Genomic DNA, 22617 nt, shown 5'->3' on the forward strand with positions numbered 1-22617 from the left:
GTCAAGGACATCTGCCCAGGACCCATATTCGGCGTGATGAAATATCGGAGCGTCGTAAGGACGTGTGATCCATGGCAAAATAGAGAACTTCCAGCCCTGACACGCCCTGCGGGCTGTAAGGTTACTTTGCAGGAATCAGTCAGAGAGGAGCTGTAAAATGATATGGATGATGTAAAGTGTGTACGCCACCTAGTGTCTATTATATCAGCAGGTAGTTCTTACCCATGATAAACACAGTATGACGAGTCACTGTCTAGAAGATCCTCCTCCTTAGGTATAGAGCAGTCAGAATCTTAACAGGGGAAGACGAGCAAAAGCTCTTGATATTGACTTGGTCCGTGTCACCGAATGTGCTTTGATGCGGAGCCGTTGATTGCCCTACGAACACCGTCTATGGAGCGGCTGCGTCTCCCATATATAGCGATACACTGGAAACAGGCAGCACGGTGATGCCATTGAACGCCATGCGTCTAAGTCGACCTGGGAGGCTTTGGCCTGAATTAGTACCTCTTCGAGTTCATCATGGTGATTCCGGCACCACTGACTGAGACATGCCGAGGATCGCGCTGGCGCCTTCCCCCCCATCACGCACGAAGACGCCCTCACTCTCGACCTTCCACCCGTGAACGCCGCTGAACTGCACGAACTGCACAGCCATATCCCATGCCTCCTTGTCCGCTGCATCGCCGCTCTCGAAGACCTGTAGGTCGAGCCAGGGGCTGTCCACGCCCGGGTCGAAGAGCTCGCGGAACAGCATCGAGTAGGCTGTGTTGCGCTCCATCCACAGGTCGGCGATTTCCACGTTGCGCATCTCGTCAACGTCCTGCAGAATGTCGCTCCGGGGCACGAGCTGCACAAAGAGGCGGTCGAGGCGGGGGATGTTCTGGACGAGGGTGTTGAAGTGGCTCGACAGGGGGAAGATGCCGACGTAGGACAGTTCGCGGATGGACGGCGCCACCATCGGTTCGTCATTGGGGAATTCTTCGGATCCGAGGAGGGCACCGAGGATGGACGGCGGGCGCTTGAGATAGAACTCGTATGTCTTATAGACGCGGGTCGAGGAGCCCTCGTTGAGCAGGAGAGCTTGCCACGGGCGGATGGTGAAGAGGTCACAGGGGACACGTTTCTGGTGCGAAGCCTCTGGCGGGGGTGACTGGCTCGACGAGGCTGTAGCGACGTTTGAACTGTACCTTGTCGTGGGCATCTTCTTGTCTTTCTGCGAGAGAGACAGGACATGTTGGGGCATGGAGAAGTTCCACGCATCTCCGAGAAAGAGCATGCGTGATAGCAATTGTGCTAGTACTCGCGGCGATGCGATGATTGTAAACCGGATAGGATCGACATGGTCGAAGATGGTCCTCCATAGCCAGTTGTAGTCTTCGCTGTAGGAGGCTTTGTTGGCGAAACCAGTCTCCATGAGCGTGGCGCTGCTGGTGCCGTCCGAGATGCCACCCATGGCATCCTCAACAAAGAGTGTAAGCGATTTAACATGATTGGTCAGATTGTTAGTCCTCAGGAAAGCAAGAAAGTCGATTGCGGATGCTGGGTCTCTCGTCTCTTCAATCAGCGGCAGCTCGAACCGGTCGAAGGTCCATACGACATGACGGAACAGAGCGGGCAGTATAGCGTCTCGCCATCGCTTGCATACAAGGGAAGTGGTCTTGAGGTCTCGATCAAAGAAGAGATTCTGCAGCATAAACGAGGATGGCTGGTCGTGGAGCTTCGAGTCCGACGGCGCGGGGCGATCTAAGTGGGAGAAGATTTGAGCGAGGATCTCGTTCGGGAGATCATTGATGGAGACGACCATGTTGAGAGCTGTTAGAATGTCGTCGGAAGCGTAGGTAGCAGGTAGTCTGAACAGACGTGGATTCTATCAACGAGCCTTGGGAGGCCGTGCCGTCAATCTAGACTGAGGGGCACTCTGTTTCACGCAAGAGGTGCGGCCGAGGCGAGTTTCAAGTTCGGATGATAGCAATTCTGGCCTTTGAACAGGGTGCCACCGTGATGGGTGCTTGCGGCGACACAGTGTTGTTTCTCAAATGAGAAACTTAATGGTTGAGTGGCTGCAAATAGATGCTCGTGATGTTGCGCCGCAGCCCAGCAGAGACGTGGGTGATGTAGTGTAACAGAGAGGAGGTCCGCAATGTCATCGCGGGGTCTATCCATAGGGGTCCTTTGTGAGAGCTAAGTACAGGCAAGCCTAGGCCTGCCTTTGCCACCGCCAGCCCAGCCCCACTCAAGCTTCGATAAGACGACGATAAGAGCTCCATGCCTCCTTATCCGTACATTGATGCAATCGGGCTCCCAGAGATGCATTTCCAAATAGCAACCATCTCTCTCTCTCCCGGTGCCCAATTCTTAACTGCTGCTACCCATTAAGCTCGACATGCAAGATGATGGAGCGAATGCGAAAAGCTCCATCCAGTCAAGCAGTCACTACTGCATCGTCATTTGCTGCCGGCAAGAAGAGCACACACACAACACATACAGTCCGTACGGCCGACTAACCTATCACAAAGGGCGGGGAAAGCGGGGACCGAAGGCGGGTGCGCTAGTGAAGCTTGGGGAATATTACGGCAGCCTGCAGGGCGCACTGGTCCAAAAGTCAAACAGTTACTACACCTACCCCATTAGTTTCTAGAAACACTGTATATTATTAATCTAACCTGTATATAACTAATTAGTCTTTTAAATAAATTATCCTTTTAGATATATTTATATTACTCTATATAGCCTAGAATATTATAGTTCTACTTACTTAGATACCTTAATTATTTAATTAGTCTATAAATAGAGAAGTGTGTGCCCTAGAGTATATACCTAATAGAAGTATATACCTAAGGCTAATTATAGGCACTTTGCCTTAACTATAAATATATTTCTTTCTACTTCTAAACTTTTCCTCTTTTTCTTACGCCTAATTTAAAGTATATAAGTAACCTCTAACTATATACTCCTATTAACTTTTATTTAATTTATTTATCTTGTTTACTTATTTATTTTATTTTTTAATTATTACTAAACTAATGTTTTTTTTATAGATTTTTATATATTTATATATTTTTAGAGGTACCTAGTATTACCTTATATATTTAATAACTTTTTTATATATTCTTATATATTTTTATATATTACTATATATTACTATATATTACTATATATTACTATATAATCCTATAGGTCCTTATACTTTTGTCTATGCCTATTACTAACTATATAACTTCTATATATCTATATAGACTTATATATTATAGCTAAGCTTATCCTAAAAGAGATTAGAGGTATATAGCTTTTAGTAGATAACACTATTCTTATATAGCTTAGTAATAATTTTACTAATATAGAAATTACTATATACTATTATAAGTGTATATATATATTCTTATATATTTCTACTTTATTTTATACTAATCTATATAGTTACTATTAAGTATACTTCTTAGTAAGTTATTACCTAGTTCTTTAATATAAAAGACACTTTTATAAGTTTATATATATATTCTTTCTATAAGTACTAACATCTATATAGCCTTATATACTTAATCTCTATATAAAAGTATCTAATAGTATCTATACTAAGCGTAAACTTAAGTATAAATATACATAGAACAGTAACTTAATCCTAATATAGGTGTATAGAACTATACGCCTTAGTTTAAAAGCTTATACTAGTTACTAGAAGGGTAATAGTCTATATATAACTTATATAGTTATCTTAAATACTACTACTTATACTAACTATACCTATAACTTTAGTATAAGTGCCTATAGCTTTAGTAAGTTCTATATATTTCTAGCTAGTATTTATATATACTTATACTTATATATAGTTCTAGGTAATTATAAGTAATCTAGTAGTAAGCTATTTACTCTATATAAGTCTAAGGCTATTAAGGCTACCTATATAAAGATAGACTTTCTTGTATAGATCTATAGGCTTAAGCCTAAGTATATATACTGTATTAGTAATACACTTATTTCTATAGTAAATAAGCTTAAGTCTATAGGCTATTATATATATCTATATAACCTTAGTCTTTATTTATATATTTACTAACTTTTATATAAGTGCTAATAATCTTATTAACCTTTTAATTTAGTTTAATAGTAATAGTAATAGTTATACCTAATCTATATATATCTATATATATCCTAGCTAATTTAATACTTTTATATATACTTTTATAGTAGTAGTTAAGAGGATAATAAGGAATATAAGGGTTTATAAAAGAATATAGGCCTTTATAAAAGGATACAGAAGTTTATAGGTCTTAGAGAAATATATATATTTAGGTAATATAGTATATACCTAGCTAGTGTAAAATAATAGCTATGGGCACTTAACCAGGTAGGGCTCAATAGTAGGTATTAGTGTATTATAAGACTTAAGCTTGCAGAGCCTAGACAATAAGGGCTCTGCTACTAGAAAACTAGATGGTGGGGTAGGGCGCTAGAGGCTCGGCGATCCATCGCCAAGACCCACAGCTATTGCCATGAATCCTGTTACAGCTAGTTTTTTATAGTAAAGTGTAGAGTTTAGTAGATAAGGTTAGTTTTTTATAGACCTAGGCACCCTTATATACTCTTATATATTAGTTTTAGCCTACTTAGGTCTTTATGTTTCTAGGTTTTTAGATACCTAATCTTATAGTTCTATATATAAAGATTTTTCCTTTATATACCTCTATATAAACCTATATATCTTGAAATTTTTTTCTCTAAAATGCCTTAGACTAGTTGCCTATTATATAACCTTATATAGTATTTTACACTTATTTAAGAAAAGTTAAATTCTAGATAGACTTATATAGTAATTATTATATACTTATTAAAAAATTATTAACTTTAAGTTTCTTTTACTACTTTTAAATAATTCTTACTTTTAATTAACTATTACTATAAAGTCTATATATAATTCTTAGTTCTTTTATTTTAATGTATTTTTAAGCTCTTTTTTAACTACTGTCTTTTTAATTAGAATATTCTTACTATTTTATATATAAAAGGATTTTAAATCTTATAATATAGCCTTAAAGATATCTAAAGATACTATTTACTATAGTAATACTAAACACCTAAATAGCTTTAAGCTATATATTATAGTATAGTTTAGTACTTTTTATTAGAAGACAGTATAGTAAATATAGTCTAAGACCTAGGCTATAAGTTTTTTTACACTTTTATATACTAATATAGCTATATTATTAGCTAAAATATCCTTTATAAAGCCTATTATTAAGTTTTTCTTAAAAATATATAAGAATATTTAAAAGAGCTTTAGTATTAATAGAAAGGTTAGACTATACTAAGGCCTAACTTTATTTAGTTAATTAATACTTATAATAAGCTACTTCTGTTTAGGTTTAAGATATATACTACTATTAATATATACTTTTAGTATATTATATAGTTTTATATAGAGTTCTCTGTATATACTACTTAATCTATACTTACCTAGTACCTCTCTATTATTCTTAAATAGAAGTATATACCTTTTACTATTTATTTAGACTATAGTATAAAAGTAGCCCTTACTATAAGAAGGCATTAGTATTTCTTATAAGAGTATATAAAATATACACTATTTTAACTAGATATAAATATTCTTATAACCTTTTATAATTATTAAGTCTTTAGTAAAAGTATTTATAATATTAAGATTAAGAGTTAGTAGAATTAATTATATTAGGCCTAATCTATATAATTAAAGGTAAATACTTACTTGTCTATATATATATTCTAAGATACTTATACTTTATATAGGGATTCTTTTATTAACTATAGTCCTTATAACTTTTTTCTTTAAATTCTTTTTTTAATTAGATTACTTTACTTTTTATTTATATACTACTCCTTTATAAAGACTTTTCTAACTTTATATACTTCTAGAATAATTATTATATCTATATATAAAAGAATTAGCCTTATAGTGTCTATAGCTAGCCTTAGTTACTCTTTTATTAGCCTAATTAGACTTTTATAATTAATTTTATATAGAAGGTTAATCTTTTAAAAGTATAAAAAATACTTATAGTACTTAAATAGGATAGTATAAATCTTAATTTATATTTACCTATATAGATAACATAAGTCTATAAAGATATTCTTAGTTCTAGAGAGACTTTTTTACTTATTATAGAGTTTTATAGTTTAAAGTACCCTTATATTAAAGTATATAACTTCCTATAGTAATATTTAGAGATATATATTATCTTAAAGGTATCTCTAGAGGTTTCTCTATTAGAGAAGTAAAGTAGTAAAGTTAAGTAAGTAAAAGTATAATTTATTACACTTAGGATTAATTTATAGTAAATCTTTATAAAGTAGTTAACTTTATTTTAAACTAGAAGGTAAACTCTCCTTTAGTTTAACCTATATATTCTCCTATATATCCTTTATCTAATCCTTATTTTTAATATTATTCTATATAGCTACCTCTTAATTTTTACTTCCTATATTCTTTACCTTTAAGTATATATACTTTTATAATTTTACTTATAAGCTTACCTCTAGAGCTTTAAGTATTAGTTTTTATTTTATTTTAGTCTAAATAGTACTAAGGTATATAAGTATAGGCTAGACTTTCTTTTACTATACAGGAGTAAGTAGCTTTAGCTAGTAGTACTTAAATTATTATTTTTTTAAAACTTAAGGCTTAAAGATAAGTAGTTTAATTTATGTTTTAGATATAAGTATAATAGTAAAGCTATCTTTCTTACTAGAAAGTAAAGTCTTATAAAGAAATATTTAGAGATTAAAGGCTTTATATATAGTACTATAGAACTTTATAATATCTAATAGGTTTTTTATATTAATTAAAATTACTTTTTACTTATATCTAAGAAAGGCCTTATCTAAAGTAAACTTTATAATAAGGTACTTTATTATATTAATATATAAAGTATACTTTATAGTTAATAAGAATTATAACCTCTTATTAAACTTCTTAAGGTATTATATATAAGTGTATATATAAAAACTAAGGCTATTAATATCTACTTTATAATATAAGGTAACCTAAAGACTAATATTAATATAGATAGTTAGGTCTTAAATTAGCTAGTTTTTTATCTATTATATACTTACTTTATACTTCTATAAGCCTTTAATAATTACTATAAAGAAGCTTATTAAAGGTTTTATATTTAGGATATATAGTATAGACTTAGTTAGGTTTATATTATTTTTAGGTAGTTATAATTAAATACTAGTAGAAGATTTTAGGAGTTTAAAGATATTTTTATTAATTAAGGTAAAGTTAATTATAGGTAGTTCTTAGAGAATAGTTAAATTAAGAGAATAAAAAGGGCAAAAGTGCTACTTATAGAGTAACTTTACTATAAAATAGTTAAGGCTGTCTTTTTTAGGACACTTTAATACTATCTTATACTAAATAGTATATATTATAGGTGTATAAGTCTATATATAAGTGTGCATAAGCTATATAGATTTTATCTTTATATAGATAAGGCTTATAAATGCTATATAGATAAATTATTATCTATAAAGTAATATTACTGCTATCTGTACACTAGTGGTGGCCTTAGTACTGATTAGCAACCTAATTAGGCAAGTTCTGACTTTTGGACCAGTGCGCCCTGCAGGCTGCTGTAGAATATGACGATGATGGACTGAGATGACATCGTCGAGACCGGGGACTAGGGCTGGAAGGCGAAAAATGCTCACTTGGGTCACATACGCTCTCTCCAAGGAACCCTGCCGACCGGATCATTGGCTTGCTGCCGAATTTCCAAACCCGCATCATCGAAATGCAGTTTCGTATGTAAACCAGGCCACCCACGCTACCCAGCCGTCCCAAGTATCGACGTCTACATAGTAGCTGGAGCTTGGATTCATTCCAACACATCTTTGAGAATGCAGTTCCTCGCCCCGTCTGTCCAGAAAGAAATCATGGCTGCCAAGAATCACCAGAGGCCGCCCTTCCGCGCCGAGCACATGGGCTCGCTGCTGCGACCCAAGGCCCTGACCGAGAAGCGCACAGCCCTGGACGGCAAGAAAGCCGTCGAGATTGCCGCGGACGAGGAGCTGAACCAGCTTGAGGAGCAAGGCGTGCGCGACATTGTCAAGATTCAGCTGGACCTCGGTTTCCATGCCGTGACCGACGGCGAGTACCGCCGCCACCAATTCTGGGGCAACTTCTTCCCCGGTCTCGAGGGCTTCGAGGAGGTCGACGCGCCGAGCTGGGATATCTTCCGCATGTACGTCCCAGACATTGCGGCTTTTGGTGAGCTTCTTCTTCGTCTTCTTCCTCCGATTGCTGAAGGCGTGCCTGCGTGCCCATGTCTGATTTCTGACGGCCATGTTCCCCAGTCGAGAGCGACCACAAGCCCGGCGAGTCCATCGTCTGCACAGGCAAGATCAAGCACAAGGGCAGCACGTATCTGAGAGAGTGGAACTTCCTGAAGAGCCTCGTCCCGCCTGAGCGCGTCAAGGAGGCCAAGTTGACTCTGCCTGCGCCCGAGTGGTATCACCTGCGGTATCAGAAGGGGCACGCGTATCCCAAAGGCGTCTATGCCAATGACGAAGAGTACTTTGCGGACATTGCCAAAGCATACCGCACAGAGCTGGAGATTCTGTACGACCATGGCGTTCGGAATATCACAATAGATGACCCCAACTTGGCGTGTAAGTAAACCCGCGCCCCTCCCAAACATTGCCCCCCAGCAACCGGTCAATAGCATCTTGACTAACAACCATGCGGCCTAGACTTCTGCTCGGAAAAGATGCTCCAAGGCTTCAAGGACGCGGGCGAGGACTCGGACGCCCTGCTGCAGTCCTACATCAGGCTGTACAACGACTGCATCTCGTCCCGCCCCGCCGACATGCACGTCGGGATCCACCTCTGCCGCGGCAACTTTGCCTACTCGCGACACTTCTCCGAGGGCGGCTACGACCGCATCGCGCCGCGGCTGTTCGGCGAGATCGATGCCAACACCTACTTCCTCGAGTACGACACGGACCGCGCCGGCGGGTTCGAGCCCCTCAGGGCGCTGCCGGCGCACAAGAACGTGATTCTGGGCGTTGTCACATCCAAGTTCCCCGAACTCGAGGACCTGGAGGAGATGAAGGAGCGGGTGCTTCAGGCAGCCGACTTCGTGGCCAAGGGCGTGGGTCAGACACGCGCGCAGGCGCTCAAGAGGATGGGCGTCAGCCCGCAGTGCGGGTTCGCGAGCCATCACTTGGGCAATTCGGTCTCGCACCAGGACATGGTGGACAAGCTGAAGCTGGTGCGTCGGCTGGCAGATTCGATATGGCCGGGCGAGCCGTGAAAAAGAGCGCCAAGTGGACTTGAAGCAGAGGGTGTTGCGGCGTGAGGTGCATGAAGAGGGTGGTGGTACTATGGGATCGTACGGTTGCCAGAAAGGGGGAAAGAAGGTCCTTTGCGAATCAACTTTTGGTAACCTACTAAGTTTTGCAACATTTTCAAAGAAGTTCGTGTTACATGAGAGGAATCGGATATGACTTGTTCCCACCACCAACGCTTCACGTTTCGGCACGGTTATATATGCCTCGACGCATTTGATACAAGCAGATAGCTAGATAGCTACCATCCGTCGCCCAATGAACGTCACTCCACGTGAAGTTCAGAATGCTACTGCAAGAAAAGAAACAAACAAACAAACAGGGGTATCATTTGAGCACATGGCTCGACCTACACACGCTTAAACGCCGCTTTTACTCAGTATCCGCATGACTCCCGCCCTTCGTCTTCCCCCCCTTCCGTGTGGCAGCTGGTGTCTCCCCCTCCCCCCCCAGCTCACCACCTAGACGGTCAGCGGCTGCGGGTTGTTCCCGACCGTCTTGTACAGCTCGCGCAGCTCAAAGGCCTCGTGGCCGCCCTCGGGCACCTCGCCGACGACGCGGGCGGGCTGGCCGGCGACGACGCTGAAGCTGGGGATGACCATGTTGGGCGGGACGACGGTGCCCTCGAGGACGCGGACGTAGTCCTTGACGATGGCGAACTCGCCGATGACGCAGTCGCGGCCGATGTGGATGTGGGAGCCGAGCGAGGCGGCCTGGATGACGGTGTTCTGGCCGACGAAGACGTGGTCGCCCATGCGGAGGGGCATGTAGGTGAAGGCGCTGCCGGGGACGTTGCCCGCTCGTTAGCGAATGCGAGAGAGAGAGAGAGAGAGAGAGAGAGAGAGAGAGAGAGAGAGAGAGAGAGAGAGAGAGAGAGAGAGAGAGAGACGAGGAGTGTTGGAGAGGAAGAGGGAGGGAGAGATAGAGAGAGTGAGAACGCACCCTTTGTACATGCGGCCCGGGGGCCGGAGCACGGCGCCCCTCGAGAGGAAGCAGTATCGGCCGATGGCGACGGCGGTGCTGTTGGCGGGGGCGCCGCCGGCGGAGGGCTGGGCGGTGCGGGAGAGGTCGCCTCGGATCATGACCTCGGGCTGGATGACGGTCTTGCCGCCGAGCATGATGTTCTGGGTGCCGACGAGCGTCGCCTTGCGGGCGACCTTGTTGCCCGTGTCCTGTTTTGCGGTTCGGGTCAGTCGGGGCGGTGAGGTCTCGCTCATGGGGGGGGGGGGGGGGGGGGGTGTGATTTTTCGGTGCGCATCAAAATGCAAGGGGCGGGGGACAAACAAATCAACGTACGGTCTCGATGTAGTCTCCTTTCGCTGGTCGTCGCGACATGGTGGGCGGTTGTGGGCGGGCAGGCGGGGATGGGAGAGATGGATGGCTCACGGGCTCATCGACTTGAAGCGGGATGGGAAAGTTGTCAACGGCGTTCGCGGGGACGCGTTGGTGTGACGTGGGCTGCTCTCAGCGGATCGGGGGTGGGTCCACTGGGCGCTAGAGGCTGATTCCAGGGTCTTCCGGCCGGCATGTGTGCGCCCTGAGTCTAGGCTCGCTTCTCGTCTAGCATGGACGACAAGGGGGTGTTGGTATTTATTATCTGCCAACCCAGCAGCAAAGGTGTTAAAACAATAGATATGCTTTCTGTTTAATTGAATTTGTCATTCATCTTCTTTTTTATTTCCGGTCAATTTTGTCCGTCTCCCTCTTGGCCACTTATTCCGTCTGAATATCTAGCTAACTCGACAGGTCTCGCTTACTATATGCAACAATAAGCAAACACACCACCTATTCGCCGCATATTGAGTGAGACGCACACAAACCGGGTCGCGCCAGGTCATTCATACATACATAATGAATGGAAAAAAGCTAACGAATTGGCAAAAGCGAAGATGCGGCCAGTGTGGATTGAACACACGACCTTCAGATTAATTGAATGAAGTTTCCCAAGTCCCGAGTGGAACCCGCTTCAGTCTGACGCTCTCCCAACTGAGCTATGTCCGCCGCTCATCTTCGAAGTTGCCCGGGCTTTCCAGGGCTCTTTGATCCATGGTGGGAATGGGCCGGCCAGTTTGGCGGGGCGGCGGATCCGGTGGGCGACGAGATCGGAGCGTATTCCGTAGGTTGGCGACGAGGTGTCTTATCCGGACTTAGAGTCATAAAGAGAACCCATGATTAGCACATCACAATACTACACATACGAAAATGGCAAAAGAGACTGAACATCGGAGAACGCGAAGTCCAGGAGGCTCTGTATGTACTAGCCAAGCCGACAACTGTTATGCCTCGCTATTTTTCCATCGGGCTGTCAACACTGTGACTCTCTGAACTGATCCATCCTCTGCGAGCCTGTATCTCAGGACGGACATGCCAACACCAGTCACGAGATTCCCGTTCAAAAGCCAAGGCCTCTAGCCCAAAGCCAAAAGCTTTGTCATTCTCTCCTGATACAACATGAAATCTTTCGCAAACCCACAGCTTCAAAGGCGACCTTGCAGGAGACACCCCAATAAGCCAGCCCAAACGAGCGATCAATACTTCCCAGCTCCATTATCCCTCCATACTTCTCGCCGATATCAAGGTTCACTGCAATGTCTACAGCGACGAATCTGAAGCAGCTGTTTCCGGACCTAAGACTCCGCGTATGCTTAGCTTCGGGGAATGAAATCGGCTATAGGAGCTCGACTCGAAGAGCAACCATAGCATGACTGTACAGAAGCCAAGAGGCATAATCTGTTTGTACGACCCAAACCACGAGTGTCTAACACAATGTCACTTGACACCTCGATTTTTTAGAGAAAAAAAGTCGTATTCGTTGTGTCTCAACTGCTGGTACCGATCGAAGTACCGCTATTGTGAAAAATAAAAGCAGAACAAAACAAAAATGCAAAGCAAGCTGAACTGAGAATGAGATAAGAAAAGGGCAAAAGAATCTCCTCGACGGGGAATTGAACCCCGGTCCCCTGCGAGTTGCTGCTAAGGCAGTGACAAGCAGATATCCTCACCACTAGACTATCGGGGATTGGTGGATGTTTTCATCCAGTGATAGCTGGTTGGGGAACAGACTTCCAAGGCTACCTATATAGTCTGTGCTTTCCCCACATCAGCATGACGTTGATCCCCAATTGCGCGAACTACCTAGGCTGTACAGTAAAAAGCGTAACGGGCTTCGTAAATGTTTTAACATCTTAAGTAGTAGTATGTAGAGTCTGGTCTATGTAGCTTCGCCAAAAAGTTTGTCAGTAGCAGTCACTAACAGAGCCAGAACTGACCAGCAAGTCGTTGGGAACCCGCGTGCCTAGCACTGTCGGAATAGGATACTACTACTGGTTATCAGCTATCCAGCACAGTTTGGCCGATCAATTCAATTCGGGCCCGGAATAGCTACGGACGAAACCGGGGACCAGGGCTCATTGACCTCACTTAATCTGCCAGCCCCCAGATAACTTCCTTCTTTACGCAGAAATAGGACAATAACAGTATTACCTCCTTCGTCACCTAGGCTAATGTATACGGTATACCAAACCCCCTGTTATTGTACTATTGGACACGCCGGTGTCTTGCTAGGTTGCATGTCAGTTAAGGCATTTCACAACCCATTATCGTCCAAGTAGCATAATGCTAAGGCCAAAGACCGTCGACAGACCATTTTGTTTCCGTCACCACATAAATCTTCAGCATCTACATCAGGCAAGAACCCTGAAGCCCCTTCTGTCTCTGAGGCTTACACAGAGGATCTTCCGGATCTGAACAATACAACTTGTCTCCCGCGCATGTCAACGCAACCCTTTGAACTTCTATTCCACACTAGTGTATTCGTTGTTAATGACAGTATTTGCTCAGACCCAACGCTCTACGACTTGCAGAAGGTGACTTTTGAGACTATCTTCGAGCACCCTGGTCCTGGTTTAGGGATTGCAGGAAATTCGGACTGGAAAAGCAGCGGATCTTATGTACCGTGTACGCGGGAAAGCGGACGGCCTTGGAGTTCGTTGCATGCACAAACATGATGTCACGCAAAAGACGACGCCGTTAATTGCGGGCAGCACAACTAACGCCTTATATCACCTCGTGACACATGATGAACGAGAAGATTTATAACCTACGTAAGCCGATTTTCCCTAAGGCTCTACACATCTGTAAACAATTCCAATTCCGAGTCTGCCGAGTCAGAGTGTGACTGACGACTTAGCCCGCCAACCTTCATATCACCCAATAGTCTGGAGCTGTCACGACATCGCTTGTAGATTTCAGTCCCTAGCAGCAACGCCGCCTGCAAACCCGGGTATACTTTTTATGTTTTCTTCGACGATGAAAAGGGGTAAGTTTCCATAAGTGAGAAGCTGGACCGTGGAGACCATTGCTGCTCGAAACTCGATAAACCGCAGCATGATATGGTTCGATTGGCGGTTCATCATAATCACTGGATGCAGCGTCTCATATGTTGAGAAATGAGTGCTGAATAAGCTCCCGGGCCGATTAGTGAACAGCCGTCCGCCCAATGCGCGGCAGGGCTTCGGGATCAGTAAACACGGAAGCCGACGGACATGGCTGAACACCAATAGTAGCCACTCAAATTCCAGTAGGCTGCTCACTCTAGACGTCCCGCGGCCAGGCTAGGTCCGGTGCGATGCAGTTGACCGTCGATGGTTTCTTCCCAATGAAAAGAACGATGACCGGGTCTTTTTGCCCATATGGGTTTCTGGCCTGCTCTCCACACCGTGCCTGATACTTCGTGTCTTTCATCTGAAGCTTAATGATAGCCGCCCCTGAGGGATTCGTAACTCCATGTGTCTTTGTTTGTGTCTAACATCTCTAAGATGTATTCAAGCCAGCAAAAACTCATTCTAGCCGTGTCGGCAACACTGCTGCACGCGCCTAGCATCGTGGGCGCTGCGTACATTTCGATTAGTGATCTCGCGATAGCCCGCCACCATGCCTCGCACGGCGCTTCCTCCACCATCCCTGCCAGCACTGACATGCCATACCTTGATTGATGTTTGCTGAGAGAAGCAAGTTGTTGATTAACAATCTTGCGGCGTCAGTCTGCATACCCGGCGCCGAAAAGACACTCTCTTGCTTATAGATCCCTGTTGATTCTGTTCCGCTTCGCCCGTGTAAGAGTGTCACTCTAGCAAATCGATTCTGGACACATCACCAACATGTCATTATTTAAGAGGTGATGATTGTCCGTCCACATAGCTCCTGGGAAACAAACCAGTATCAGTAGTAACATCATTCACCACCATCCTCCATCACGAAATCGCATTCAACAACCGAAGAGCTCCTTGACCACAGCCTCTAAACAACCTACGCAATGTCTTCCGGCCTCACCTACCTTATCACCGGCGCAAACCGCGGCCTCGGCCTCGGCCTCGTGTCCCTCTTGGTCCAGCGCCCCGCCACGACCATTGTCGCCGGCGTCCGCGACCCGTCGAGCGCGTCCTCCAAGGCCCTCGCCGACCTCCCCAAGGGCGAGGGCTCCAGGGTCGTTGTCGTCAAGATGGACATCTCGGTCGAGTCCGACCCGGCGTCGGCCATCGCGACCCTCCAGAGGGAGCACGGCATCACCGCCCTCGACGTGGTCATCGCCAACGCCGGCATCTCCTACGGCGCCGCCAGGGTGGCGGACGTGGACTTCAAGACGGCGCTGGACCACTTCGCCGTCAACTCGGTCGCGCCGGCGGTGCTCTTCAAGGCGGCGGGGCCGCTGCTCAAGGCCAGCGCGAGCGGCAACCCCGTCTTCGTCGGCATGTCCTCGCTGATGGGGAGCAACGGCGCGGCCGGGGCCATCGCGCGGATGCCCGTGAGCGTCAGCCCGTACGGCGCCAGCAAGGCGGCCCTGGGCTGGTTCGTGCGGAGGCTCAGCTTCGAGGAGCCGTGGCTGACGGCCTTCGTGTTCCACCCGGGCCTGGTGGAGACGGACATGGCGTTCGAGATGGCGGGCAAGTTCGACGCCGACATCAAGGCCTTCGGCTCCATCACCGTCAAGCAGAGCGTGGAGGGCATGGTGGCCACCATCGACAAGGCGAACAAGGAGATTACCGGCTCGTTCAAGAACTATGACGGCACTGATCTGCCTTGGTGATCTGGAAGTCGTTGAGTGTTGGGGGGTTATCGACTCACTATAGGCTTGTCAAGCTTAATATGTTTAATACTATTCCACATACGCCACAACAGAACCGGATCGTGAAAGAAAAAATGATCATGACTTTATCTACGTTTTGTAAAAAAATATATATGTCAAGAAGATATAAAACTTTATCATTATTGGCTTCGCGCCACCTGCCAGTAGAAGGCTGGGGAGCACTTCCCCTTGCAAGGCCGCCACTGGGAACGTCCCCCATGCTTGACAGCCACCGATCATAAACTCTAAATCAAGCTCCGAGCCTAGCTAGGCGTCGCGGCGATACGGCGCTTCTGCGTCGCCTTGCCGTTGTAGAACTCGTCGACCCAGGTCTTGAGCTGGGCAACCATGGACGTGAGCGCGGCTTTCACGTCCGCGTTGACCTCAGCGTTCTTGATGAGAAGGTCGTTGCAGTGGCGCGAGCCGGGGATGAGGTTCACTGGCGCGCCGGGGCGTGACTGGAGGGGACCGCCGGGGCGGAGCTCGCTGGACACGGAGGCGGAGCGCCAAGGGTCGAACTCGCTGGTGATCAATAGTCAGTATTGAGGTCAAGATCCGTGTGTGTGTGTGTGTGACGATAAAGGGGGGGCGGAAGTTTAACTTACCCGTTCGACCAGATCAGGCGAGTGGTGTTGGTGAAATCCCATCCGCCGGTTTGCTTGTTCACGTCATCTGCGGTCTTGCCGAGGTTGGAGGCGTAAGTGTACTCTCCCTGCTTCGGGAAGAAGAGGTCACACTGGCGCTGGTAGTACTCGGGCGTGGTGAGGCGCGAGACGATGGTCGGGCGGTCCTCGGGAGCACCACTATGATAAAAGCCATCAGGATCGGGCTGTGGAAAGTCACGCGGAAGGACTTGTCAACTCACGTCTGCCAGTAGAACAAGGGCTCGTTGCACAACATCCAGTACCAAGCGCGGCCAAAGTTGTTTCCGGCGGTCCAGTCAGTGTAGGCGGGGCTCGTCGCGTTGTACGTGTCCCAGCAGGCCAAGCTCGTGGGGTCTTGCCAATCTTCATATCCGTAGGACGCGCAAACTAGGGGGGGGGGGCCACAGTGAGCTTCAAAGCCAACCTCATATAACCGGAAGGGGAGGGGGAGGGGGTGAAAGATATCTGCTCACCATCTGTAATCATATTGGCGCGCCACCACGCGGCGAAGTTGTCGAGGGCCTTGGACAGGCCGACACCGTCGGGGCCGGGGGCAGTGGAGTTACCGGTGACGTTGCCGGCGACGCCCTCGACCGTGTCGCACATTTCGTAGAAATCCGAGTAGCCCGAGTACTGCTGGATGGATTGCCAATTAGAACCCAGATGCGAAGACAGGGCGCTGGCGCCGCGTCAGCAGGAGAGATCTTGTTGCAGGCACTGAGGTTTAGGAACGGTCCGACTTACGAGGCAAAGTCATCGTCGTGGGCGAGGTCCTGCATGAGGAACTTCTCCTTGAGGGCGTAAATCTCGTCCTTGGTGCCGTTGTTCAAGACGGTGTCAACGTGGTCAATGATGCGTTCGAAGTCGCGGCTGCAGTTCTTGGGCATGCCCTCCTGCATCGGGAGGAAGTAGGACCAGTAGTGGTAGACGGCCTCGACGGGAGCGCTGCTGGCGTGGTAGGCCCAGAACGTTCCCGGGGCCAGCTTGGCAATGGCGGCGGCCAAGTAGCCGGCGTAGGAACCGCCGGTAAACACCCACGGCTGGAGGTTTGGCGTCAGCAAGTTTCACAGGCGGGGGGTTTCGGATCGGAGCACAGGGAGGGATGAAAGCACTTACGGCCTGGGGGGCGTTGCTGCTGGTGTTGGTGTCGAAGGGCAGCTCGACGTTGCGAGCGAAGTAGACGAAATCCTGGACGGCGTTTGACACGGTGTGTTGCTGGAGGTTCTTGGTGTCCTGGAGGGCGTACGGCAGAGAGGTGCCCCAGTTGCGGTCTGCGCAGCGTCAGTCTTTGGAATCCCGGGGATTACGGGCGCGGCCTTTGTTTCCATACGCTCAACCATGACAACGGCGCCGCCAATTTCCTTGGCAATGGCGCCCGAGATAGCGCGGTCCGTCAGGTATCCGGTGTATGCCTCCGCCTCCTGTTCACCGGGGGTAAAGAGGACAATCTACAGCCGGTCAGTTGGTATGTCTATTCCAACTTCTGCGCGAGACGTCGGTACTTACCGGAGAGCCAGGTCCCTTCCAGAAAGTGCTGTTCCACCAGTACCGCTGTTGAAAGGTGCCCAGTTCCGGATGATTGTGGTCGATGAGCTGCTCGAAGCTGCCGAGCGCGCGCTTGGAGAGAAGCCCGTCTACATCGTCGGCCTTGAGAGGAGGCGGGGTGGGCCGGATGGCGAAATGGGCCCGAGCCGCCGCCGTCAGGCAGGTGAGCAGAGCGAGCGAGACTTTCATGGTGGCAGAGACACTGCTTGGGAGGGAGAGACCAAGAGTCAGACTACACAACACAGGACGACGACTGCTTCGCGACTACGTCAACCAGACAAGAAGAGCCTCGTCAACGGCGGGGGATACTGCCGTCTTTAAAAGAGATTCGGTGATGATGGGTCTAGAGCGTCGAGCTGTCTCCCCCCCTCCTCGCCGCCCCTCCCGACGGCAGATGGAGCAATGATGGGTGACATCTGATCAGCGCAAAACCAACATGCAAAGGCCATGGACGGCCGGCCATTGAGCCATGACCAACGACACGTACGATTCATAGTGATTCGTACGACGTCGATAGCAGCAAGCTTTCCAAGAGACAATAGAGGCGCTTGGCTTAACCCTGACCCCGGTGACGACGCAGGGGCTGGATAAAGCTCTTTTGGTTGAAAGGCCGGTGAAGAGAAGGATGGTTAAACGGGTGGACGGCCAATTAGGGATAGTGGGCCGCGATGTATTAGCCCGAAACGGAAGGTAGCTAGGAACAGTCCACATCCCCGTTGTCAGGAACGGGTCATCCCGCATCGGCATTCCGACTGGGAAGCTTTGCCTTCAGGTTTATGAATATGCAAATAGACGACCTGCGGTAATGGGAAGGTGGCTACTTGAAGAAAGTTTGAATCAGTGCGGGGGGTGTGTGTGTGTGGCGGAGTTGATTGTGGAATATTGGGCCATAATCCGTAACCCCCTCGATGATCCTCGGCTCAGCCCCCATGGATCAATCGTTTGTTCATACGTATACGGATGTAGTGGGCAAGAAAGATATAGTATAGGCAGGGAAGAGAGAAACGAATCTTCAGATGAACGACTCGAGTCACGCGCCCCATTGACCGAGTTGCTTTTCCAAGTAGCAGAGCGAGGTTTACGCCGAGGGTGTGACATGAATTGAATAAGAACGAGAGTTCCCCGGATACGACCCCAGGGCCTTTTGGGTTTATTTGACAGAAGTCTAGATGGCACCATAACCTTCCTTACGTCCCGAGCCGCGGGCGTCATTCCGATACTGAACAACTGTCACCGTCATAAGACGAACAAGTAAATAGGTACACAAATGTTTGGGTCTTGACTTGGCCCAGCGGGTGAACAAAGCACAGCACCGAGGGCATTCCTTCCACGACAGTATCGAGTCATTCTAGAAACGAAACAAACCCCGTTTGTTTTTTTGTTTCTACGCCGAAACGAAATGTTTCAATGCAGCGAATGTTGAGTCAGGAGTTTCGTGCGCTGCGTGGCGGCGTCTTGCTGAACCGGGTTGGACGTGGCAAGATGTGTTGATTGTTGATTGTGTATTGAGTGAAAGAGAGACACAAGATAGAGAGGAAAGGGAAAATCAATAATAAAATAAAACAAAGATAGGGAGATGCAGGCGGCCGTGCACCACCAAACTCATTTCAGCCAATCAGAGACACCAGAATACCATCACCACGTTCAGGCCTTACAATCCAGGCCACAATGGAATTACCGTCGGCAAGGCTCCACAGTCCAATCCAAAGCTCCGACGACATTTCAAGATCCAGATCCAATTGACCACCGACGATAGCCTCATTCGCCCATCGCAGACCCCCTCCAATTGCTGTCACAATGGCCGGAGACTCGACACCAAGGGGTCTGTTATCCCCCTGACTCCCATTCCTTGTCGCGAACCCCTCTCCGCTGACGCAATGGCTGACAATCCGTACAGAAGCGACCCGCGAGGAGATGCGGGATGCGAAGCTCCCTCTCGCCTACCGCGACAGCTGCGCCCACCTCCTCATCCCCCTTAACCGCTGCCGTGTCGACTCCTGGTACCTCCCGTGGAAGTGCAACGTTCGTTCCCCTCCCCTCCCCCGCCTTGAAGGCCTCCTATCCTGCGCCGCTCGCGCCCAACTCGCCCCGACCCCATCTACCGGCCCAGTCGCCGCGGAGGGACCACGTTCGCTAATCCTCTCGGAATAGGACGAGCGCCACAGCTACGAGAAGTGCCAGTACGACGAGTTCAAGAAGCGTGTCGCTAAGATGAACGAGCTCCGCGCGGAGAAGGGTACGAGAAGCAACTAAAGAAGGGAAGAAGCATTTATGCGACGACGAGGGGAGCCCGGAGGCGGCGCGACGTCTGTGTACATAACCCGTTATTCGAGGACCGGGGCGAGGACTAGGGCAAACTAGAAAAAAAAGCACAAGGGGGGGGGGGAGCTGGTCTTGCCACGTGGGTCATAGATCGAGCCGAATCTACGTCTTTGCGATTTACAACCGATTGATCGTTGGACCTTTGCTATGTCGTTTTATCCTTGGCGGTCACCAAGGGAACTGGGTTGGCAAAGATGACAGTGACAGGACAACAGCCAGAAAGCACTCGGGCGTCAGGCGAGAACAACAAGCGCGGCAGGATGAATCACCGAATCCCAAGGGCTTTACTACGGCATTACAGCACGCTCCAACCAGCAAGTCAACGCGCGATACGGGAAGGCCACTTCGAAAACAAGAAGAAGCCCGAGACGGGCTGCATCTCGACTACGAGCGAGGAACGGAACCAGACACGTACAAGAACGCAAAATACGAAATGACGGCGAGACCATCTAGGTGTACCATCTCCAGCCCAGCCCGATTCATCAGTGCTCCTTCGCTCGATCTAAAAAGTCCAGCAGTCGCTTCTTGAGAACAACACCCATCACCTTCACGGTCTCTGGCTCGACAACGATGATGTACCTCGGCCCGAGCTTCCCAAACACTTCGAGGACGTGCTCCATGGGCATTTCGGCGCTGACGGTGATCGGCGTCCGGTCAATCAGCTCCGTCATGATCTCGTCTCGCACGTCAATCCCGTTGGCTTCGTCCTCGAGCTGCAACGCGTACTCGATCTCCATCTCGGGAAAGTAGCCAAAAAGCAAGCCGGAAGCGTTGACCAGCACGAGCCCCGCATCCATCAACCCCCTGGCCTTCAGCTTCAGCTTCCGCAGCTTCTCCGCGAGCACGTCCCGCCGCACTCGATACTCCCTGCCCACTCCAAGGGTGATCTCCGCCATCGTTGTAGCTGGCGGGACTAGCTCACGGGCTGTGGCCTCTCGGTGACGGACGACTTCGAAGGCCTGCTCCGCGTCGAGGAACGGGTGGCCCAGGAGGTGCTGGGAGAGATCGTACACCGACTCTGTTGAGATGGCATCCGCGACCCATTTGGCGGTCAGAAATCTTTTGGCGACAATAGCCCAATTGGTCATCGAGTAGACGGGCCACCTAGGCGCCAATCTTGAAGCCGCCGGGCATCAGGCTCTGGAAGGTCCTCTCGGGGTCGACCGTCCTGGACACGTCGAGCAGCTTGCGCTTGTTATCCTCGCCGTATCCGGCATAAATTTCCTGGAAGCCAGAGGCGTCGCCCATGTAGTTGAAGGCGTCGTAGATGCCCGCCTCCTTGGTCTGGCGCTCGGCCTCGGCGGTCGTCTCCTTGACCCAGGCCAAGACCGCCTCGTCGTACCGGCTAGACGACCACTCGACGGCCCAGGCCCACGCGTTGTAGATGCCCTTCGTCTCGACGTCGATGCCGAGGGCGTTCCCGCCGGGGTTCGAGCGACGCGAGGCATCTTGCCAGGTTTGGGTGATGGGCTGCCAGTTGACGGAGAGCAGGACGAAGTCTCCCTTGGGCACGGCCTCGAACAGCGAGTCGAGAGAGTTGACGAAGACGTCGTGCGAGATCCGAACGCCCTTGAGAATGGTCTCGCGGTCCTTGCCCACAGTGCAGCCGGCAATGAACACGTCGTTGATGTCCTCGACGACAAGACCGCCAACCTCGGCGGAGAAGTCGGCCAGAGTCTTGAAGCACATTGTGTTGGCAATGCTGGGAATGTCGAAGAAGGGCTTGAAGCAGCCGGGGTTGCTCTCCGTCTCCGAGTCGTAGAAGAGGACTGCCGAGGCGACCGAGTTGTTGCTGTCGGTGGGGACGACCATGGGCACAGCATGCGACAGAGGGTCGGTGTTGGCGGTGGAAAAGTCGGCGACGGCCTCGAGGAAAGCGGGCACGTGCTCCCCGGCAACGGTGTAGGCGCCAGCAAAGACCTTCTTGGACGGAAAGGTGCGCATGGTGAAGCGGGTGACGAGGTCGAGGTTGGAAGAGCCGCCCTTGAGGGCCCAGAAGAGTTCGGGGTCCGACTCGGCCGTCACGTTGGCGATGGTGCCGTCGGCAGGCACGACCTCGTAGGCGACGACGGTGTCGGCAGACCATCCGCCCTGGTTGGCGTAGAAGCTGACACCGCCGCCCAGCAAGAGCCCCGGGACACCGACGGGCGAGAGTCGACCGCCGGCAACTGCGAGGTCGTCCTCGGCGAGACGGGCATAGACTTCGCCCCAGGTATGGCCGGGGCCGATGTCGGCCGTCTTGAGGTCCTCCGAGACGGAGAGAGCCCCGAGGGAAGAGGCGACGATCAGGATGCCGTCCTCGATGCTCGAGGCGCCCTCGACGGCCATGTGGCCGCCTCCGCGGACGGCAAACCTCGCGCCGGTTTCACGGCTGGTCAAGATGGCGCGGGAGACATCCTCGGCGTCGGCGGGGCGGAAAACGCAAGCCGGAGAGAGAGAATCTGGGTGTTGGACCAAAAGGCGTTCCTCTCCCGCTCGTACTCGTCGTCTCCAGGCACAAAAGTCTTGTCCGGGCTCGACTGCAGCAGCTCTGCGCAGCCCGGGTTGGCGGGAGAGGCAGCAGCAGCAGCAGCAGCCAGATTGGCCGAGGCCGGGCCCAGAAGGGCGGTGGCGGCCATGAGCCATGAGGAAGATCTGACCATCTTTTGCTTGGCTGAT

General features: G+C 48.8%; 9 protein-coding genes and 2 non-coding genes across 11 annotated transcripts; 4 read left to right on the forward strand and 7 right to left on the reverse strand.

Annotated features, from left to right (window-relative positions):
* Nucleotides 1-391: 391 nt before the first annotated feature.
* Nucleotides 392-1807, reverse strand: LY79DRAFT_590796 (F-box domain-containing protein; the record flags this gene model as incomplete). Its single annotated transcript, XM_060561200.1, has 2 exons — nucleotides 392-488; nucleotides 546-1807. 2 exons carry the CDS (start codon nucleotides 1805-1807, stop codon nucleotides 392-394), a joined length of 1359 nt encoding a protein of 452 aa, XP_060413457.1.
* Nucleotides 1808-7576: 5769 nt separating this feature from the next.
* LY79DRAFT_556093 (5-methyltetrahydropteroyltriglutamate-homocysteine methyltransferase) lies at nucleotides 7577-9758 on the forward strand. The gene is made up of 3 exons (XM_060557983.1): nucleotides 7577-8245; nucleotides 8332-8646; nucleotides 8728-9758. The coding sequence occupies exons 1-3, from the start codon at nucleotides 7876-7878 to the stop codon at nucleotides 9288-9290; spliced, it is 1248 nt and encodes a 415-aa protein (XP_060413458.1). The 5' UTR covers nucleotides 7577-7875; the 3' UTR covers nucleotides 9291-9758.
* LY79DRAFT_556095 (dynactin Arp1 p25 subunit) lies at nucleotides 9759-10732 on the reverse strand. Its single transcript, XM_060557984.1, has 3 exons — nucleotides 10609-10732; nucleotides 10267-10496; nucleotides 9759-10104 (listed from the first exon to the last, which is right to left on the reverse strand). The coding sequence occupies exons 2-3, from the start codon at nucleotides 10440-10442 to the stop codon at nucleotides 9786-9788; spliced, it is 495 nt and encodes a 164-aa protein (XP_060413459.1). The 5' UTR covers nucleotides 10443-10496; nucleotides 10609-10732; the 3' UTR covers nucleotides 9759-9785.
* Nucleotides 10733-11214: 482 nt separating this feature from the next.
* Nucleotides 11215-11325, reverse strand: LY79DRAFT_t148. Its single transcript has one exon. It is a non-coding gene; the product is annotated as a tRNA-Phe (tRNA).
* Nucleotides 11326-11546: 221 nt separating this feature from the next.
* On the forward strand, nucleotides 11547-12200 carry LY79DRAFT_556099 (uncharacterized protein). The gene has a single exon (XM_060557985.1). It carries the CDS (start codon nucleotides 12026-12028, stop codon nucleotides 12185-12187), a length of 162 nt encoding a protein of 53 aa, XP_060413460.1. The 5' UTR covers nucleotides 11547-12025; the 3' UTR covers nucleotides 12188-12200.
* A 54-nt stretch (nucleotides 12201-12254) lies between these two features.
* LY79DRAFT_t147 lies at nucleotides 12255-12343 on the reverse strand. The gene has a single exon. It is a non-coding gene; the product is annotated as a tRNA-Asp (tRNA).
* Nucleotides 12344-14523: 2180 nt separating this feature from the next.
* Nucleotides 14524-15507, forward strand: LY79DRAFT_633433 (short chain dehydrogenase). Its single transcript, XM_060562213.1, has one exon. It carries the CDS (start codon nucleotides 14639-14641, stop codon nucleotides 15407-15409), a length of 771 nt encoding a protein of 256 aa, XP_060413461.1. The 5' UTR covers nucleotides 14524-14638; the 3' UTR covers nucleotides 15410-15507.
* A 204-nt stretch (nucleotides 15508-15711) lies between these two features.
* LY79DRAFT_516986 (serine carboxypeptidase S28) lies at nucleotides 15712-17826 on the reverse strand (the record flags this gene model as incomplete). The annotated part of the gene is made up of 8 exons (XM_060554876.1): nucleotides 15712-15970; nucleotides 16054-16251; nucleotides 16314-16479; nucleotides 16566-16771; nucleotides 16837-17132; nucleotides 17209-17363; nucleotides 17423-17540; nucleotides 17599-17826. 8 exons carry the CDS (start codon nucleotides 17824-17826, stop codon nucleotides 15712-15714), a joined length of 1626 nt encoding a protein of 541 aa, XP_060413462.1.
* A 1520-nt stretch (nucleotides 17827-19346) lies between these two features.
* Nucleotides 19347-20085, forward strand: LY79DRAFT_556109 (NADH-ubiquinone oxidoreductase B18 subunit). Its single transcript, XM_060557986.1, has 3 exons — nucleotides 19347-19459; nucleotides 19535-19659; nucleotides 19789-20085. The coding sequence occupies exons 1-3, from the start codon at nucleotides 19435-19437 to the stop codon at nucleotides 19888-19890; spliced, it is 252 nt and encodes an 83-aa protein (XP_060413463.1). The 5' UTR covers nucleotides 19347-19434; the 3' UTR covers nucleotides 19891-20085.
* Nucleotides 20086-20441: 356 nt separating this feature from the next.
* LY79DRAFT_670319 (uncharacterized protein) lies at nucleotides 20442-20855 on the reverse strand (the record flags this gene model as incomplete). Its single annotated transcript, XM_060563765.1, has 1 exon — nucleotides 20442-20855. The coding sequence occupies one exon, from the start codon at nucleotides 20853-20855 to the stop codon at nucleotides 20442-20444; it is 414 nt and encodes a 137-aa protein (XP_060413464.1).
* A 208-nt stretch (nucleotides 20856-21063) lies between these two features.
* Nucleotides 21064-22601, reverse strand: LY79DRAFT_670320 (FAD binding domain-containing protein; the record flags this gene model as incomplete). Its single annotated transcript, XM_060563766.1, has 2 exons — nucleotides 21064-22330; nucleotides 22414-22601. The coding sequence occupies 2 exons, from the start codon at nucleotides 22599-22601 to the stop codon at nucleotides 21064-21066; spliced, it is 1455 nt and encodes a 484-aa protein (XP_060413465.1).
* Between the last annotated feature and the right edge of the window lie 16 nt (nucleotides 22602-22617).

The sequence above is a fragment of the Colletotrichum navitas genome (genome assembly GCF_030913465.1).
Source record: "Colletotrichum navitas strain CBS 125086 chromosome Unknown LY79scaffold_35, whole genome shotgun sequence".
NCBI lineage: Eukaryota > Fungi > Ascomycota > Sordariomycetes > Glomerellales > Glomerellaceae > Colletotrichum > Colletotrichum navitas.